Source organism: Lissotriton helveticus, chromosome 1_1 (genome assembly GCF_964261635.1).
Source record: "Lissotriton helveticus chromosome 1_1, aLisHel1.1, whole genome shotgun sequence".
In the NCBI taxonomy this organism is placed as follows: Eukaryota; Metazoa; Chordata; class Amphibia; order Caudata; family Salamandridae; genus Lissotriton; species Lissotriton helveticus.
The window spans coordinates 1,869,737,922-1,869,758,498 of NC_136057.1; the positions used below are offsets into that span (position 1 = coordinate 1,869,737,922).

A 20,577-nucleotide genomic window follows, 5' to 3' on the forward strand; every position below is an offset into this window, starting at 1 on the left:
TTTTAATGCTTTTATGCCCTGGCCAGGTGCCAGGGGGACCCCAGTAACAAGGCTAAGGGGGCAGGGTATTCATACTTTCCCCCTATTCTTTTTTAACATTTTTTCGGCTGAGGCGAGTCCAAAAATGGCTGTCAACACTACCTGGTTGAAATATTGGCAGCCAATCAGATATCAGCACAGGGGCTGTCACTACTTGGATGATCTGAACAGACATTAGTGCTAATCAACCAAAATACTGCTCACTAAATCTTTCCCAACATCCATACATCGTTTGATCCTTCATAGGTATTAAGTGCTATAAATGCAATTACATTACATTGCAATATCTATCTATCTATCTATCTATCTATCTATCTATCTATCTATCTATCTATCTATAAATCAGTCAATTTATAAATCTATCTGTACATTCACCCATCTCAAAAAATTTATATAATTATTACCTGTCTATAATCTATTTATAAACCTATCTGTCAAAAGATGCTGGTAGGCATCTAAAAATGCATACATAAGTAAATCCATAGATTAATTTCTGTCTGTCTCCCAATACCTGAACAAATAATTCACAAACGTTCAGTTCCCTGCTCATTTCCGAACACAGGTTGGAATGTTAGCTATATTACCACCAACAAATCATTTGATGGCGTTATTGTGTCAAAGGTAGTAAAGCGCAGCACTCCAAAGCAGAAAGTGGCCCTACAAAGGGGAGTGGGTGCAACCTTCTACGTGAGACACCAACATTTTTCCGGTAAAATGATATCAGCAATCTCTTCATATTAACATACCAAAATATCGTCATATTTGTACGTGAAACAAATCTAAAAAGAGCGATTCTCACATTCTAAAATTGGGATGACTATCGACTGTCACTACAGGTGTTGTACATTTGGGGGCAGGTACCATATGGTGTGATTGGACAGATAATAAGTGCAAGTACAGATGGTCGTAGTAGATATTTGTAGATAATAAGTGTAAGTACAGGTGATGGCAGTAGATTTTTTTGGTGTTGGCAGTTTTGTTAAATTGTCGAACTGGAAATTATGACTGGGTGCTGGTGACTGCTGTTTCTTCTCATGCAGGGAATATGAGCATTTATGATACATTACGGCCTTTTATCTGTAGGGGCCTTCGCATTGACATACTTTGTCATAATCTACAGCACCATGGTCAGTCTTCGTTAGCAAACTTCATGACGTGTCAAAGTATAGTTGGTTCCTTCGGATTAGGGATGGGTGGTGAACTCCTCTCTGCCGGTGGAGTTTGCAGAGTTTTGCCCACTCCGCGTAGAGCACGAAGTTCTGAAAAACTCCAGCACGGAGCAGAGTTTTTCCTCTCATGCGGCTCGCCAATGTTGAGTTGGCTAGCGAGGAAAATGATATGCTAAACCAACTACCAGCGAGATTTCTCAACGCGGGAATCCGCAGCAGGTCGCTACTGTTCACGTTGAGAAACCTGCTGCTCGCGTTTAGGAAGCTGCTGCTAGAGTAGAACGTCTACTCGAGTGGCAGAAAGAAGCAGCGTCCTCTTTCACTGTGCGTTGTGTGGTTCGCACTGATTTTACAGTGCTTAACAAAGTCCTGGCACTAAAAATCACAGCGAGCAGTGCAACTTACCACACTCCACCACTTCTGGAACTCCGCAAAGCGCAGCGGAATTGTTTCAGCACTACGCAGAGTTCTGCGTTGCAGAACTCCATGACGTATGTCCAGGCCTACTTCTGACTCATTTATGACCAAACATTGTTTCTGGGGTGTAGGTCGGGAATATCAAGGACAAAATATTGTATGGTCACAATATAGTGACCAGGTTATAGAGGGACAAAATACTGAAAAGTAAGGGGCCCATTACGATCGCGAACGGACTTGCATCCGTCCGCGATCCCTGTGTAGGAGGGAAACGTCCGCATGTGCTGCGGCGTTCCCTCCTGTGCAATTAGGATGTGACCGCCACCCTGGCGGTCACATCCTCTATATTTAACATTGCGGTGGGTGCGGCTTCAAGCTGCACCCGCCGCAATATTAAAAACACATGCAGTGCATTTACATGCAGACAGCGGCAGGCACCGCGCGGTGCCTGCCGCTTTCTGCATGTAAATGCAGGGGGGTACCATAGGTACCCCCTATGTGCACCCCCCACCTCCCTTCACCCAGGGGGCCCGCAACAGAGTGAAGATCCGTATGCTTTCCCATGGCGGAGAACCCGCCGCGGAAAAGCATCTCTTCTACGCCTTCCTAATATGTCTGGCGGTGTCTGAGAGACACCGCCACCATATTAGAGCTTTTCCGCCGGGGACGGGAGGCGACCACGGCGGAAAAGCTGCGGACTGAAAAACGATCCCCCAGCCATCCTAATCTGGCGGGGGGTCTTTTTCAGTCCGCAGCGGTTTTCCCGCATCCTCCGGGCCGGCGGTGGCTTCCGCTTTCTGCATGTAAATGCAGGGGGGTACCATAGGTACCCCCTATGTGCACCCCCCCACATCCCTTCACCCAGGGGGCCCGCAACGGGCCCCCAGAGTGAAGATCCGTATGCTTTCCCATGGCGGAGAACCCGCCGCGGAAAAGCATCTCTTCTACGCCTTCCTAATATGTCTGGCGGTGTCTGAGAGACACCGCCACCATATTAGAGCTTTTCCGCCGGGGACGGGAGGCGACCGTGGCGGAAAAGCTGCGGACTGAAAAACGATCCCCCAGCAATCCTAATCTGGCGGGGGGTCTTTTTCAGTCTGCAGCGGTTTTCCCGCATCCTCCGGGCCGGCGGTGGCTTCCGCCGGCCCGGAGGATGCGGGAAAACCGCCATCATAATCGGCCCCTAAGTTTGTATACATTTTCTACACCAGAATCCACATATACTTACCATGGTGATTTATATATCTTCAAGATACATCGATGTGGAATTAAGAATACTTACCTTCTTCTGTGAATTTACCTGTTCAATATTTTGTTCTTCGATATTCTGGTCACTATACTGTGACCATTTGATATTTTTTCATTTATATTGCCTACCACAATCGTTTCAGGGAGCCTTGTCACAATTCACAGCAAACTCCTCAGTTGAGTAAAACGAAAAACAAATGATATCATATCATAAGAACATATATTTAAGGACAATGCAAATTTGCAGAAAGACACAAATTGCTAAATGGTGCTCCTGGTGTAAACACAATCAAAGAAAAAGAGTGACAAATGTATAGGTGCACAGATACAGAATGCTGGGATCACAAGTACAATTCATATGTTCCCATATATCATATCCTGCTCAAGGTCATGTCTTTCTGTAAATTTACTCAACTGAGGGGTCTGCTCTAGCTTGTGACTTGGATCCCTGAAATCATTACTCACAATGAATTCGAAGGACCCAACTATTCTTTGACATTATTTAAATACTGTAGTTCCTAGGTATATGGGGCTGCCCATTCGCTATTTTTGTTTTACCAGAATCTGAAAACAATTGACACGAAATCCATATACTGGGCTCAGATGGGAAAATCAATCTTTTTGGAAATGTGGGTGTTTACATTTGGGTGAAGGTGGTGAAGTAATCTGTGTGACGGCCAATCTAAGTCTACCACAGGGTGAGGCTGGGGCTTTACCAACAGAAAGCATGAATATATGACAGCAAAGCTTCAACATGCCTTCTGAATAAGGGGTTTCCAGCTCGACTCCATTGAGAGTTGCACCAAGCTGAGAGGTCATGGGCAAAGGGGTGTGAAAACACTGCATTACACTATAGATACCAAGGTGGCATGGGCATGATGTGCTGGGTTGACAAGGCCTTCCCATGCAAAAATAACCAGCCTTTTGTTACCGCACCTGGGGCCTACTAGCAGCTGCAATGGAAATAGAAGAAAGTAACAGATGATACATGCTGTGGAGAGAGCCCAGCCTAGATTATGTGACTATACTGAAGGGATAAGAAGAAACTCAGAGGAAGGAGTGTATTATTTGGGACTGGATGAAATTGTAATTATGCAATTTGTTAGTGTCCGAAATACGAGTAATGAGTATTACATATGTTTTGTTTCCGAACCATTTATACTGATCCACCTAGTTTTCAGCTGGTAGACATGATTCCAGCCGAAAGTGCCAATTTTTTGCTCACACCAGTCTCTTGCTGATATCATAAGCGACTTTTATGTACACCTTGCGGTCAAATACCACTGGAGTCTCTAGTGACATGCATTTCATGCAGAAAATACATTTTCCAGAAAATTATATGTCACGTGAAATACAAATTTTGCAGTTTCACCCACCCTTGGAAATGATGTAGTATAATGATTTAGATAAACCTTCCTAATTAATGGGTTTTACTGGCAGTATACAATCCTTGTCAGAGCACAATTAGCTAACTGTGATTAGGATAATTAAAGAGATGGAAGAACGTTTATGCAAATAGACATTGCTTCCAAAATTGTGCTGGTTCAGGTATAAACCTCCAGTCGTTTTGTGTTCCTGATACCCTACAACCTCACTGATGAAGTTTTTTTAAAAATGATGAACAATTTACTGTAATGAGCAGGTGAAAAGATACATCAGGTGTGAAAATCTACATTGCATAAAGCTCCCAGCAGCCCTCCACTAAGGGATACAACCCCAGAGCGCAGCGGCAAACATCATTTGAATGGAACACTCGTTTTTTAAGCTTGGAGAATACAAGTACCTTCTCTTGGTTAGGTAGAATTAGGGAGTCAGAAGACACATACCTGTGGTAAAGTTGGTAATGATGGTCCTGCTTGTGAGCGGCCCATTGGTGGCATACATGGTGGCAGAGTAACTGGTTCTGGGAATGAGACCAGTGAGCTGGCACTCCTGGTTGGCACCGTCGACTAGAATCGTCTCTCCGGCAACTGGAATCAGATGTAATAGAGTGGTTACGGCTTGACACAATGAGGAATCCATTAAACATAGACAGCTTCTGGAACCAGAACACTGGAGACAGAAAACTTCAGTAGGAATTTATTTTTGGTGGAAAAAAAAATACTCCTATTAGGCACTCATTTTTGGGGATCAGGATTTATTTTTTATCACCAGACTTTGGACCTGAATCAAGACTAGACGGACTTTAGATTCGGCAATTTCAGCTTTCAGCAGAGCAGTCAGAGGGCTCCTGTGCTTGCGCTTTTTACGTATAAAGCACTGCACCCAAACTGATTTAATTGGTCCAGAATCATTTTTTTGCCATTTTTATATAATAGAAACTCCTCCCAAGAGCATTGGAGCGCTTTACATGAACACCAGATTGTGCTACATAAATTTAGATTTGTTTTTTAGACACAGACAGATTAATTAATTTGCCCAGAATCACAGGATGTTGAGCTGACTCGGGGACTTGGACCTAATTTTTCAGTTGAAAAGATGGCAGCTCTGGCCGTTAGGCCACTGCTCAGTAACTAATCATGTGTTAGATGTGCCCTGGTATTCTTCATCCGTAACACTAGATGTAACGTAGAAAATTCAAGAGCGGATCTTACAGATTTAACACTAAACAGATACCTGAAAATCTGCTTATCAATCACTTTCGAAAAGCTTTTTAAAGCAATGTTAACATCTTATCACTGGGTGATAGGCAACAAAATGTATAAAAAGATGTCTAAGCAGTTTCTGAAAAATTGAACAGCTGTTACAAGCTTTCTCCCTTCAACACTAGAGGGGGTTGAGATGTCTTCAAGAAAGAGACAAATTAGCACATTTATAAGGACGCACAGGAGTGGAGAACATTTTGTGGATATGCAAGCTTCGACATTTATGCAGAGATTAGCATTATGGATAGGCTTTTTGCAAATGCGATGGAGTCTCCAGAGTGGTAAGAAAACCTGGATGATGAAAAGTGCTAAATGGAAATGAACTAAGCTCTGGGGAGAAGGGCTGTGTTTGGCTTTCAGCTGAAACCTGAAATTCGACAGACTCAAGTCCCTAGAACCCATGTAAACAGCACACACACACACACATCCATTCATGCATATAATAACTATTTATATAGCTCACACCATGATAAGTTTATTTGACCTTGATCATAGGTGTTTCAATAGTACTCTCTTCTCACCTTATGAAGGATGAAAAGCTGAGTCGGACCTGCCAAGACTCTAACCTCTGTTCTTTGTTAACAGCAACACAGATATCACCATAGACATTTTAGGCCTGATTCACAAAGCGATTTGCATATTTAAATCTGATTTGAACGGGAAACGGCCATTACAACGAGGCCGTTTCAACGAAAACCATAACCACGCATGCATTACAACGCATGCGTGGTTACAACGCCAGCTTTTACCACGCATACTTTTACTACGATGTACGTAGTAAAGGCATGTGTGATAAAGGGTAAAAATTAAAAAGGGGGGGTTGGGGGGGCTTGCCCCCCCAAAAATAAACCACTAACCTTTAGAGGAGATGTGCAGGAAATCGGCGGCGCAGGGGAAGGAAACGGCCATTTTTTTTTCATTTATGACGTCACCACGGAAAAAACGTGGAGAAGGAAAAGCGTGAAAATATTATTCCGTTGTAACGCATGCGTGGTAAAGGCATGCGTTACAACGGAGTTCGTTGTAAGATCATACAACCATTTGAACTCACAATGGGCTGGAGTTACAAGGGTAAAGCAGTTACAGAAGATGACACAATAATCGTAAATCCTTTAGTTTAGGCATAATATTACCCCATGATAAGTGTCATATTACTGGCAAGTAAATAACACTCAATTGGTGGGGATACAGAATTCTAGGGTAGGGTTTCCTTCGATACTCTGGCAAAACCCCTGGGGCCTTATTTATGAGGCCCTTACGCAGCAGTTGCATCACTTTTTTGTGACACTGTGGTGGCGTAAAAAAAGCACCACATAGAGCCATATTTACAAAGTGACACTTCTAGGCAGATGCGTCACTTTGTAAACCCTTGCACTACATTAAACCTGCGTCAGGTATAATGTATGGAGGATGGGTGTTCCGGCGCAGAAAATGCTCGTAGATGTGTCGCAGCGAAATCTATGAGATTTCACTGCAACACTTCTAAGACCTCACTGCATCAAACCCTTGCGCCTGCTTGAAGCAGGCATAAGGCGTGACAAAGGCCTTTTCACATGGGGCTTGCTCCATGTGAAATGACACATTCCTGGAGTTGCGTCTGTTTCGAGACACACTCCAGCAATTCGCCATTTTTGCGCTGACAGATACATCAGGATTCCTGATGTATCTGTCAATCCTTGCAACATGGAATGCGGTACAAGCAGGCGTAAGGATTGATGCAGGTCTTTTCACATTGCACTCACCCATGGGTTATGACACATTCCTGGGGTTGCGTCAGTTTTACGACACACTCCAGAATGCGTAATTTTTGCACCACCAGATACGTCAGAATTCCTGATGTATCTGTAAATCCTTGTGGCATGGAGCGCCCTGTAGTAAATACAGCACATCCATGGTGTAGTAAGCATGGCACTATGAAAAGTGACGCATCACTGTTTTTGCCCAGCTATGCGTCACTTTTCATAAATGGGGCCCTCAATGTGTCAATCAATGGGTTAAACAACGTTGGCTGAATGCACCCTTCAGAAAACTCGAGCTCTAACTCAGTGGTGATGTTGAGAACACCCCCTCGTTTGATGAAGGGCCTCTGGGTGATCTTGCTGTGTTCCAGCTGCTGTACTTAAATCGTAAACTAAAATAATAAAAAAAAACAATTAATAAACAAAAAATAAGGGCCGGGATCCAATGTTTTTCTTAGTAGCCTGCTGCCAGAGCTGCCAGTTACCAGGGCAGCAAAGGCAAAAAGAACAATTGATGGACAGAATGTTGAACAATGTCAAACATTCACCGAAGTACAGAGATCTGGTTCTAAATCCATCATTTTTTTTGCTCCCCATCCATTCCAGGTTAAACCCATCCATATGTAAAATCAGTTTTGACCCTGTTCCCCATGGGAACAGTCCAGCCCAAACTGCCAGGCCAGGTCCTCCCTGGATCAGAAACAAGCATCCTGGGACCAGGTTCGGGGTTTCACCCCTCAGCAGCCAGGCTAGCTTAACTCCAGTTTTATGGCGAGCACAGGCCCACATCTTTGCATACCTGTCCCATTCAGGGTGACAAATGCAGAAAGAACAATTGATGGACAGAAAGTTAAACAATGTCAAACCTTCACCCAGTACAGGGATCTGGGTATAAATCCACTTGTTTTTTTTTGCGAAAGCAAAGCAAAAACGTTTTTGGAGCAAAAGAGCAATGGATTAAACCCAGATCTCTTCACTGGGGGTGAGTAGTTGAAAAGTTTCAGCACTCTGTCCATCATCCATTGTGTTTGCTATGCTCGCCCAAAGAGGCCATGGGTATGCCGAGACGTGGGTCCCTTGCTCGCTGTGCCACTGGATTCAAGCTAGCCTGGCTGATATGGGGTAATACTCCGAAATCAATCCTAGGATGCCTGTTTCCATTCCAGGGAGGACCTGGCCCGGCAGTTTGGGCTGGCCTGTTCCCATGGGGAGCAGGGTCAAGACTGATTTGCATTTGGCTGGGTCCGAACTGGGGTGGTATCGTGAGCAAAGGAACAATGGATTAAATCCAGATCTCTTGACTGGGGGTGAGTAGTTGAAAAGTTTCAGCACTCCGTCCATCATCTTGTTGTGTTTGCTGTGTTCGCCCTAAGTATCCAAGGATATGCCCAGACGTGGGACCCTTGCTAGCAGTGCCACTGGATTCAATTGAGCCTGGCTGATGAGGGTTAATACCCCAACACAACCCTAGGATGCTGGTTTCAGGTCCAGGGAGGACTTGGACTGGCAGTTCGGGCTGGACTGTTCCCATGAGGAGCATAGTCAAGACTGAATTGCATGTGGCTGGGTCCAAACTAGGGTGGCATAGCAAGCAAAAGAACAATGGATTAAACCCAGATCACTTGATGGGGGGTGAGTGATTGAAAAGTTTCAGCACTCTGTCCATCATGTTGTTGTGTTTGCTGGGCTACCTGGTTGGCAGCATACTCTAAGGCTCTTTTATTCTGGATTCTACCTTCATGCCGTTTTCTTCCACCACCACCACTGCTTTCTCCCTTTGTCACTGTTTTACTATTTTGATTTTCCTTCTCCTTTCTTTCTTTTTCTTTTCCATCTTTCTTTCTCTTGTTTTGGGCCAAATTCTTATGAGTAATCATAAGTCCTGGTACCAAAGAAATGGGTGTCGACCACCTGCAAAGGAGGCACTGCCCTGATGACTTGAAATGTTCTGTTCCCTTAAAGTATGGATGTATCAGCGGGTGAGTACGAGCCAGCAGCCTTCGCCATGTTGGTGCTTGGTCTTTACAGGGAGAGGTCGCCAACTGGCAACACGTTAAATTAATCTATCTATGACTGAGCTGGTTTGGTGGAGTGTCTTTGGGCGATTACTGGTCATTCTCTAGTATATGTGCTGAAAGTACTGTTGTTGTTTCTGTAATTGTTGTTGCTTGAAACTTTGTCAGATGGTCTAGCAGTGTTGTTCTGCATGTGTTCGATGTTCTGGCAGATTCAGTGTCCACTGAGCAACATAGCATTGTAATTGCTGCACATCGTGAGGGCTGTCAGGTGCCAGTACCTTGCTACAACTCGTGTTTTTACAATGTGTAGTGGTAGAATAGACATTAGAGAGACTTCTCTACCGTGTGCAGTGATCACGAGCAGCGTGGCATTTCAACACATTTTGAATTGACCTACAATTTTTACAGATGAAAGTGAGCATACTCCCTAACAAATATTGATCTTCCTATGGATTAGAATTAAGACTGTGCACTCTCTAGAAGGGCGATAACAAACCTTTTATCCTCTTTTTTAACATAAATCGCAACCTTTGACTAAGCCTAGGACACATTCTGAAGAGATCAACTGGAAAGGACTCTAAGCCCCAGAGCGCCCTGCTCCTCTAAGGAGGGGTCAATGTCATTGCACTGGTGGGCACTTTAAAAGCCACATTACTTCCCCATCGTGCAGGACGCATCCTGAAGAGATCAACGGGGTAGGACTCTAAGCCCCTGACCACCCAGCTCCTGTAAAACAGGGCCAATTTCATTGTGCTGGTGTGCACTTTGAAGACCGCATTACTTACTGCGGCATGAGATGCGGGCAAGATGCGCCCGAGCCTGGCCCAGGCCAACAGTGGACCTGTCTGCCCCCGTCAGAGCCCAAAAGAGACCGGGCTGGGCCACACCTCTTGGATCTGTTCCATTAGAAGTACTGTTTGGTAATCTTTTTTTGCGTCCAGGGCCTGTTTTTCCGCATTTCTTGGCTTTGTTTTGGTTGTTTGTGGTCACCCTAGTCAACAATATGGGGAAGAAAAAATAATCGGTGGCTAATCTGTTTCGATTCCTCCAACTAAGTGTACCTCAATCAATTGAATGTTGTAGAGAGCCATGGGGGTTATTAGGACCAAGACAGAGAGACAGCTTTCCCTTAATTTTGACTCAGTTTCAGTGTCTTCGGCTCATGAGACTGTGGTGGATCCACCTTCTGATTCGGCGTCTGGACCGCCTTTGCCTATTCACACTCCCACAGATGAGGAGGTTGACACCACAATTCCCCTCCCTGTGGTAGAGGTCGATAATGGTAGTCTCCACTTTCAATCTCAATCTCCAATCAGCAGGAGGGGAAAGCGTGGGGCATTCAACACACAGGAAGGAACACCATCTGCCAGTGCCAAGAGGGAAGTGACCCTAAATAAGGGGCCTGCGCAAAAAACAAAAAAAACGACACCTTCTCCTTCTTGAGTTGGAACATTACAGGGCTTAAAGATAAGCTTATAAATAAACACAGCTTGGCTAAGTTTGTAACCAAATATGACTTTATAGCTCTACAGGAAACATGGTACACTATCTCTTCTTCATGTGAAGGTTGCGCCTGCTATTCCTGCCCAGCTATTCCTTCGGCTCACACTTTCACAGCGCAAAGGGTGGTCTTTCCATGTGGATTAACTTGAACCTCAGAGCAGAAGGCACAGTTATTGACACATGAAGTTCGACCTTCGTGGCCCTGCATATTAAGGATAACATGAGTTCCTTTTACTTTTATTTGACTAATTTTTATAGTAATGATGTTTAAACTGGATGTGTTCCTTTTGCACAACTGTCCTCATTTTTATTGGATCTTAAGGCGTAAGAGGTTGGATTTTCCTTTAAACTTTATTTTTTATTTTGTGGGTATTTATTTATTTATTTATTCAGTGTTTTATATAGTTTCGGACATGACCCAAAATAGGGTATCAGAGCGCTTCACATTTACATAGCCTTAATCTTAAGACAGCACGTTTGACACAAACTTTAAGCAAAAATAAAAAGAGTACAACAAATTGAGAGAGAGACATTTGTGCTTACAAAATCATGTATGCATCAATTTGAGAGAGAGACATTTGTTCTTTCACAATCATATATACATGCCCTAATAAATACTACTCTGTTATTATGGGAGGAATTTGCTCATAAGAAAGGTCTTAGCTTCTTTTTTGATATCTGAAGTCAACGAGATTCTTCTAAGACTCGGGGGGGGGAGGGGGGGAGAGTTCCAAATTCTTGGTGCCGCACCAGAAAATGCTCTGTCATAAGTTCTCTTCTTTCGGAAGAGGCGGGTTTCAATAAGAGATCTCCATTGCTCCAAGAGACTCTGCTGCCTCCTGAAAATGTGATTTTCTTGTGAAAGCAAAGCATTAATAATCTTGGTCCAAGAGGGGATGAGCAAGTGGTTTATTGTAGACCAGCATTCTGAGGGGAGCGGATCATTGAAATGATTGTTTGGTTTTATGGTTGATAGTATTTTGGCAATATCTTTGTGGTCATATAACTTGAATTCTGACCATAGAGTATTATTCTAGGGCATTGCCTGAACTGGTTGGGACTGTAGTTTAGGAGGAGGGCTCTTTTGGATCGAAGGGATCTCCGCTGCATTCTTGAGCTCCAACTCCAGGGATTTGGCTTTGGCTGTAAAGAAGGAAGAGAATTCTTCACAGCTGATGTTCGATTTTGGTGCTATTAGTGCGGATTTGACCCTTTTTTTGGATTGATTTTTTAGCCATTCTAAGAGTTTCCTTGATCAGTTTTTTGCATTATCCATTTCTTTTCTAAATAAGTCTTTTTTGATTTTAGAATACTTTTATTGTAGGTGTTTCTGGCCTGTCTTAGTAGTTTTAGATGGGGTGAGGACTGGTGTTGTCTCCATTTCCGTTCTGTTAGTCTGAGTGACCGTCTTTCTTTGTTGAGGGATCCATTAAACCAAGGGTTTTTATCTTTGTCTGGTATTCTTTTGAGTTTTAAAGGGGCTATGTCATCAATTATTTTCGTCATTGTGGTGATGTAGTATTCCGTGAGATCGCTGATGTCTGCCAGGTTATTAGGAGGTTGTAGTTCTTTCTCACATTGGGTTACAAGATGCTCCATTTTGAGCCCTCCGGTGTCACAACCCCTTTTTCTGGGTTTGATTGATTATGAGGATGTTTTCCTTTTTATGTAGGGTATTTGGAAGGCAATGATGTGATATTCTGACCAGTCACAAGGGATGATCTTGATTGTCTCAACAGCTTTTTTCTTAGAGATGATCCAATCTAATGTAGAGCCTTTTGTATGGGTTGGTAGCTGGCATTCTTGAACCAAAAATTGATCTTCCTGGAAGTCTTTGAGCAAATTGATCTGAGTATCATTGTGATCTTCCCAGTGAAGACTGCCTGTCTAGTCTCACACTGCTGTAGTTTGGTGGGACGAATAGATCAAGGCATGGGGAGGATGATTCCAATAGACATGATTCTGTTAGGATAGTTACATCGATTTACTGGTTTTATATGAGGTCGCCTATGTCTGCGACATGTTTCTTTGCTGAGTGACGGTTAAGTAGTAGACACAAGATAGGTTTCTGTGGAATGCCCCTTATTTAGTTTTGCTTTTCGGGAATTAAAGTCACTTTTTTCAAGTTTTTAAGATTTGGTTTTCAGTGTTTTAGTCTTTGAATTTCTAGTTGGTTGATTAGGACTGATTGAATGTTATGTTCATCTAACTTAGGGGGGAGGTTGGGCGATGATTCATACGATAGCAATAGGATTTGTATCTTAGAATCTGTCAGATATCTAAGTTGATTGCGAGGTCGGTATAGACTTTGTCAATGACAATGGGATCGTATTTAGTTTGCTATGGGGTTCATGTACTGATTTCTAAAAAAGCTCAATTTTTTAGAAATATTTTTCTGAAAGGTGTAGAATGTACTTCATATCCCTGATAGCGAGTTGTAAGTCTTGTTCGATTGTGAACTGAGATTTTCTAGCTCCAGTTTGGAGGAGGAGAGACGGGCTGGGAGATTGTGGCTACTTTTTGTCTTACCTGTACCTATTTTCCTATTCGCTAAGGCTATCTCGAGATTCTTATTATCGAAAATATGATTACATCTCCAGTTGTCCTGGACAATGAATGCTGAATCAGACCTTCCATGTTTTTCCAAAATAAGGTATGGTCTCCTGTTGGGGCTAGGACTTGGGCTAGGGGCCCAGGGGCTATTGGGAGGTAATGATACTTTAGTATGTTGGGGGCTGTTGATCCTAGCTTCGGGGATTCTGGATACCTTTTTTGATTGCTGGAGCACTTGAGCGATGACATATTCTACCTTAGCAGATTGACTCATGTGTGGGTTAACGGCTTGTGAGTTGTTGTTTTGCTGGGTTTTTGAGGGAGGGCTGTTAAAAACGCATTCTTTTAACAGGTTGAAATATTCGTTAAACAGCTCTACATCTTTGTTGGCGGCTTGTGTAAGTATTGTGCCGTTTTTGTAGCATGTTATGTTCAGTTTAGCTCTTAGATTCCGAGAGGGTGTTATCAGCATCTTAGTGCCGTATGGAATGTTTCTCATTTCTTGTACGTTTAGCAATTTAGTCAGAGTATTGCGCCATTTTGACATTTTAGTAGTGAAAAATATTAGGTCTTTAATAATGGCGCCTTTTTATGCTAACTTGGTACTTCATTGCTAAACTGTTTAGCACCTTTGAAGAGCAGGGGTTGAAGGTCTTTGAATCTTTCAGGGGCCATGCGGACAGCGGGGGAAAGGAGTTAAGTCAATACTTGGGCACATATGATCTTGTTGATGTTGTTGATATGTGCAGGCGACATTGACCCTCTTTGTTAACCTACAGAGGGTCTAGCAGGGGTTGAATATTGATTAGATATTTGTCATAGAATTTTTTATCCAGGTTTTTGCAGGGTGCCAGGATAGAGACTGAGTGAGTGTCCACAATGGTCTAACAGCAGCTGATAACTTCCTGGTTTTGAGCCTAGATAACCCCATAGAAACTATTTTTGTCACTCAGGATTCCAGCAATGCCTCAGGCTTGCATGGCACCTAAAGGGTTCAGGTGTCACCCGTTGCTTACTTTTGAAAGCCCACCTAAAGGATTTTCTGGACTGCCTGTCCAAAGTTAATAAAAGGGTATGGATTGATCCTAATGAAGAGCTAAGTGCATGCAGCAGGAACCATCTGTCGAAGCCAAATTGGCGTATTTAGAAACCCACTGTGGTTTGATAGGCACTGCTCTGCAGCAAATCGCAGGCTAAGAATGGCACTTAAGGCCACGCCAAAGGATTCCTCCGAGGTTAGTGTAGCTCGGAAGACCTACAATTGTATTTTAAAGGCTAGGAAGGATGGCATGAACAAAATGTGCTGGAAGCACCTAGAATGGACTGCACTCTCTAAGATTAGCAAACAATTCTGGGACACAGTAAAAAAGTTTAGACAAAGGGAAGCCCTGGTCAACCCCCTCTCACAGTGAAACAAATCAGGCCCTGAATGGGTCTCGCACTTTAGTGCAATCTGTCATAAAGCACCTGAGGAGAATTTGGGGGAAATACTTTGGGACAAATTGGCTAACTCACCTAATTTGTCTAACACCCCAGCAGAGGTAGGGTAAGCCATCAGGGAAAGCCAAGGTTGTAAAGCCCCAGGACCAGATGGGATCACTATGGACCTCATCAATTGTAATGTAAGCCTGTGGGGCCCCCTGATTATGTATGTATTTAATAGGTACTTGTGCAGCAAGATCCCTTGCTCATGGACTCTCTTCACCATAGTCCCTCTATTTAAGGACGGCGATTGTACGTTGCAAGCAAAAAAAACTATGGATTTAGGCCCAGATCTGTGAATGGAGGTGAATGTTTGTTCAGCATTCCGTTCATCTTCTCTTTTGTGTTGCACGATTTTACGTTGCCGAAATGCTATCATGCCTTCTCACTTAATAGCTCTGTGAAAATAATTGGGAGGGAGATCTTCAACCACTTAATATCTTGGGCAAATCTAAATAACTTCTTGTGGCCTCTTCAATTTGGGTTTCGCACAGGACTGGGTGCTTAAATTTACATCCAGTAGTTGGAAAGTACACTGTTGTTAAGCTCTGTCCGCTGTATCTGGCCTTTATGGACTTGCCAACAATGTTTTATTGTGTTAAACAAGCCATTTTATGGTTGATGCTTCTAGATTTGGGGGTGGAGGTGGCATTGGTGATTTTTTAACAAATTCTTCATAAGGATACAGCTGTGAGGGTCCGTTTTGGCCTGGCAGGTGAAATGTCTGATATTTTTCCAATCACTAAAGGCGTGCACCAAGGTTGTACTCTGGCCCTGCTGTTACTCATTATTTATATTAATAATTTGAGCACCTTTTTGAATAATGGTCTTTTTTTAACACAGACTTTATTGAGTTTTTAACTTTGTTGTAGGTCATATTACAGTCTACCATATACATGTTAGATACATAACATTATATAGATCCAGTGATGACAAAGGTCATTTAGCAAAACAATAGATTTGAGATCATTACATCTGGAAGTTATCCATTTACATATACAGGTCTCATAAATGAGGGAAGTGGTATAAACCAAGTACATGTTATACGTAGATAAACAATATAACGACGCCAATCATAAGTAAACTATCCATTATCCTGCAGTGAAATAATAAATCTGAGTCAAGATTAGAAAAAATAAACAAAACAATAAGAAAAGAATTGCGCTACTATAAAATAAGTGTCTGTTCCAATCGTCCGTCAGGCTGGTCAGGGCAAGGACATCAGGGCCCAAGGGGGGCAGAGACGCGAGGGGGAGGGGGAGGAGGAGGGAGAGGGAAGGTGGGGAGGAGGGAAGGGGGGAAAGGGAAGGAGAAGAGGGAAGGGGAAAGAGGAAGGGAAAGAGTCTGTGCCTTCCGCAATAATTAAGTCATCGGCAATAGTTTCATCTTGTACTTTGGGGTGTTCTAATAATTGAGCCCATTCCAGTGATATTGGTTTCTTCCTTAGCCCTCTGCACATTTCGCGTTGCAACACCTCTCTTTCAGCAGTTGCCCATTTTAGAACCTCCTTCCGCCATTTCCCTTCGCGCGGCGCCCTATGTGATATCCACCGCTGTGTGATAAGTCCCTTGGCCAGCATTAAGGTGAGGCTCATAAAACGGCGCAGTGCCTTTGCCTTTTTGGAAAGAGGAAGAAGACCCAGAAGACAGGCTTCAGGGGTATTCCAGGAGGAACATTCAGTAAGGTGTGTAAGGTGTTGTATAACCTCTGCCCAGAAGGGAACTGCAGACCCATAACATGTGTATAAAGTCTGCGTCTGGGTTGTGACACCAAGGACAATCCGAAGAAGAAGTGGGGTACATACACTTTGTCGCCAGTGGTGTGTGGTAGGCCCTGTGCAGTACGAACAATTGTATTGTTTTGAGCCAGGCATTACGGGAGACACGCCTGAAATATTCGATGACCTGTACCCATTCCCTGTCAGTGAACTCCCTAGCCACTTCTGCCTCCTATTTATGATGAAGGGTCAGTAAGGATACTCCCAGATGGTGTCATAAGCCTCGGTACAACCATCTGACCAGATGGCTACCATGGCCCATTATGTATAGTGTCCGCAATAGTCCAAAGGCCGATGGCTCTGTCTGGTCCACCAGCCAAAACCTACGGACATATTGTGTAATCGCAGCATGTGTTAAAACAGTGTGGGAGGGGCCGAATAAGTCTATATAAATTCTTCGTGAGGCATTAAGTTGCCGTCTAGGAATAAGTCCCCAACAGTCCCTGCGCCAGCCCCCGTCCATCTACATACTCTACTAGCAGATAATACTCCCCGTAGCGTGGGTAAGCCACACAGAGGAACGTTTGGGCTTATGGTGTAGGTGTGTTAGAATGTTTCATCGCTAGTTTCCAAAAGTGGAGTGCAATATGTAATGAGGGATCCTTCTCCCTAGCTGCTCCGGGGCACAATAATGATTGCAGTGTTCCAGCCCATAGGTGTGCAGGCTAATAGCCTATTTAAAACAAATTATGTCCGGCTAACCAATAAGCCATCCACTGTAGCTGGGCCACTATGGAATAGGCCTTAAAATCTGGCGCTCCCATACTCCCTTCAGTACTTGGTAATTGCATTTTGCAAGAGCTAATCTGTGATGGCCCTGTCCCCAAAGCAATGTGGACATTAATGTATCTATGACCTTTTCTGTTTTTGGTTTAAGTGAGATATCATGGTTTACTTTTGTCTAGAAACAAAACCCTGATGAAGGGCTGGTCCCGAAACGCATAAGGGTAATATGCAACTCTGTTAACAATTAACAGGATATTTTTAATGCATTGTATTTATTAACCTTTTGAAAAATGGAATATAAACACAGTAATGATTACTGAAGAATAAATTATTGTACTTTCGACGAAAGAATACTCTTGGAAAATTAATTTTGAATTAATTAAAATCAATCAATACAAACAGTGGAAAAGCGTTTCTTTCGCTTATTGAGATTCTACGGGGAGAACCTTTCCCGAAGGAAGGGCAACATTCCTAGATTTTGAACATTTCCTCCCATAGGACAGGAGGTGGCTACCTGTAGACCCAAACCAAGCTCACAATAAGGACATACACAATTCTAAAAACTTGAGTGTAACACGAGTGCAACGGAGCCACTCATTACTTTCAAGGTTCCAAAGACAGCACAAACGAAATATGTTATATGCAGGGGAGATATTGGTGCCAGTTTTCACCCTCGCTGTTGGTCTAGCATAGAGTAGCTCCACCCATTTAAAGAATGTAGGAGGAATCCCATATTTAACCAACACAGCTAACATATACGGCCAGCTTAAGGAATTAAATGCTTGGCGTATATCCAAGGAGAGGCAACCAACTCAGGGAAAACCGGTTCGGGTAGAATGCAAAAGGTCATAGAAGCGACGTATATTCAGTGAGGTACTGCGATGATTAATGCTCTTAAGGACATCCTAAAAGTAGCAAATCTATCCGTACCAGCACTACTATACGCAGAAGACGCGGTACCCATAGCACGAACCCTGAGGGCTCTCCGATTGCTAGTGGAGTCCTTTGTGATTTTCATGACTAAACTAGATCTTCACACAAATTTCAGAAAATCAGATATTATGGAGTGTGGCACAGGTAGTAAAAACATATCCAAACTGGTGGTCGGTGGACAATCCCTGGGCAGCGTACCTGACTTTAAATTTGTATTTGACTCTTCTGGTTCATGGCAGCTGTAGATTAGTAGCTCCTGTTTGAAGCCCAGCCAGGCAGCAGGGGAATTATCCAATTTACCTCATTCAACTGGAAGGGGGACTATTTCTTCCCATTTCAACATCTATAGGGCCCAGTGTGTTTCTGCAGCTTCATAAGGCACTGGGGTGTGGGGTTATTACATTGTCACTTACTTGCAAGTAGAAGAAAATCATATTTGAAGGCAGCTCCTTCACCTCCCCCACCAGCTCCCGTTTTATTATCCACTTTGACTTAAATCTTGAGTAAATTTTGGATAAAGTCAGACTCGCCCCACTTTTGCTTTGGGTTAGCATCTCAACGAACCCGGAGGCTAGGTTAAACAGGGACATCATTTTAGATTTTCTTAAATTAAGGGTCTATCTCTTCCCTTGTTGGGTTATGTTTAAAAAATTCCGAAGGAATTAAGCTCACCAGGTGTGTTGAAAATACCCACTATTTTGACTAAGACTGATATTTGAAAGTAAAGGCTAGCTTCCTAGAGTATTGTCAATACCACAGACTGAGTTTAGAACTCACTAAAAGTTCTGTCAGATACTACTACACCCACATGGCTCTAAGCGATTTTGCTATGTGCTTTTTACTCTAGGTCTTACACACTGGGAGAGATCTCTTTTAATTCGTTTTAGGGAGGGCACGGTGTGGCGTCTCCTGTGCTGTTCGAAGTCTAATTGCACCAAGGGGTGCCCCACAAGAGTATGCCCCTGTGATGGACTGTCTGAGCAAACGCTGCTGCACTTACATTTTTTTGCTAATTCTACAGACTTTTTATACCTCTTTTTTAAAGCCTATTTTAAAGATTCTAGGGTATCGAAAGTGCAGGGTATCACTTCTATTTCTTCATTTGTAAGCTAGTACTGATGTGTGTCACAGAGTCTGTTCATTCCTTAAAGTTGCAGTGAGAAGTAGAAAACCGATGGCGGGCTAAGTTTTTGGCAGCCATGTGTTAGACACATTTTTATGTCAACCTGTATTTTTTAAAGTTGGAATTGGTAAGATAGAGGAACCCTTAGTTGCTATTTGTTTTTAAAGTTATCTGGGGTGCACATGGCACCAAGTGAATATAGTGTTTATTGGATTGTAAAGTGATTGTTCTGCTTTTATGCTGTTTTATTGCACACACTTTATAGCCCACTGCACTTTAGCTTGCTTATCATGCTGCTATTCTGGATGTATATATTCTTCGGTGACTGTTAAATAAAGGATATGATTGATTGACTGACTAAGCCTATCGGGGAGAGGATTATACTTTGCCTGAATTGCTTACAACTGTATGGCCACAATATGCAAAATCTCTTTGGATTGGAAGACAATCCACAACACCTGAAAAGACTAACAAAATACTTAAAGCACATTTACTGGCCGAAGTTGATCTTTTTTGCCTGAATCTGAATGCATCAGCGACTTTAGATTTTTAGTAATTATAGAGCCCACTCTAGTAAGATGCTGCTGTTGGCTGACACATCAAACACCATGAGTGACAGGTGCAGATGTGCAGGTTCAGCCTAGCTTTCAGCACAACAAAGACAACCATTAACTGAGGTTGGGTGACTGAATGTAGGGAGAGGTTACGTCTCCACCCACCTGGGGATTCCTGCCCATGTCCAGTGAGGTTAGTGCATCATATTTTAAGTCCTAGATGTGTTGTTGGCTGACCCCATTCGGGGGGGGGGGGGGGGCTCTAGGGCAGACTGGGGCGACTGGGCCCATCTGTGGTGGCTGAGGTCATTTTGCCACGGGTGCTGTATTCCAGGCTACTAATGCTCTGCAAACTGAGCCAAGTACAATTCCTTCCACACTTGACTCCCGAGGTATCATAGGCTTTTGCAGGAGTTAGTATGAGGTAGCAAGAGCCCAGAACTGATACTGTAAGCTTAAATACCATGCAATCGAATCTGTGAACACAGGGCCATTCCCCAGATTATGATCCTCTGTTGGCATCACAACCCTCTCCCCTCCCGCCCCACTTTGCAGTGTTCACTCCAGCTTGGGTGACCCTATTAGTTATAGCCCCCAGTAGTTATTGACTGAGGATGAATTAGGCGCTGGTGCAGATTATGTCCCCCAAAG

The 20,577-nt window shown here is 43.4% G+C and overlaps 1 protein-coding gene across 1 annotated transcript in view; it reads right to left on the minus strand.

Annotated features, from left to right (window-relative positions):
• Positions 1-20,577, minus strand: part of TNR (tenascin R) — a 736,434-nt gene that overhangs the window by 60,820 nt on the left and 655,037 nt on the right. Inside the window, exon 16 of the mRNA XM_078642004.1 lies at positions 4,700-4,843. Coding sequence (XP_078498130.1) covers positions 4,700-4,843 — 144 coding nt within the window. The remainder of the gene's footprint in view (positions 1-4,699; positions 4,844-20,577) is intronic.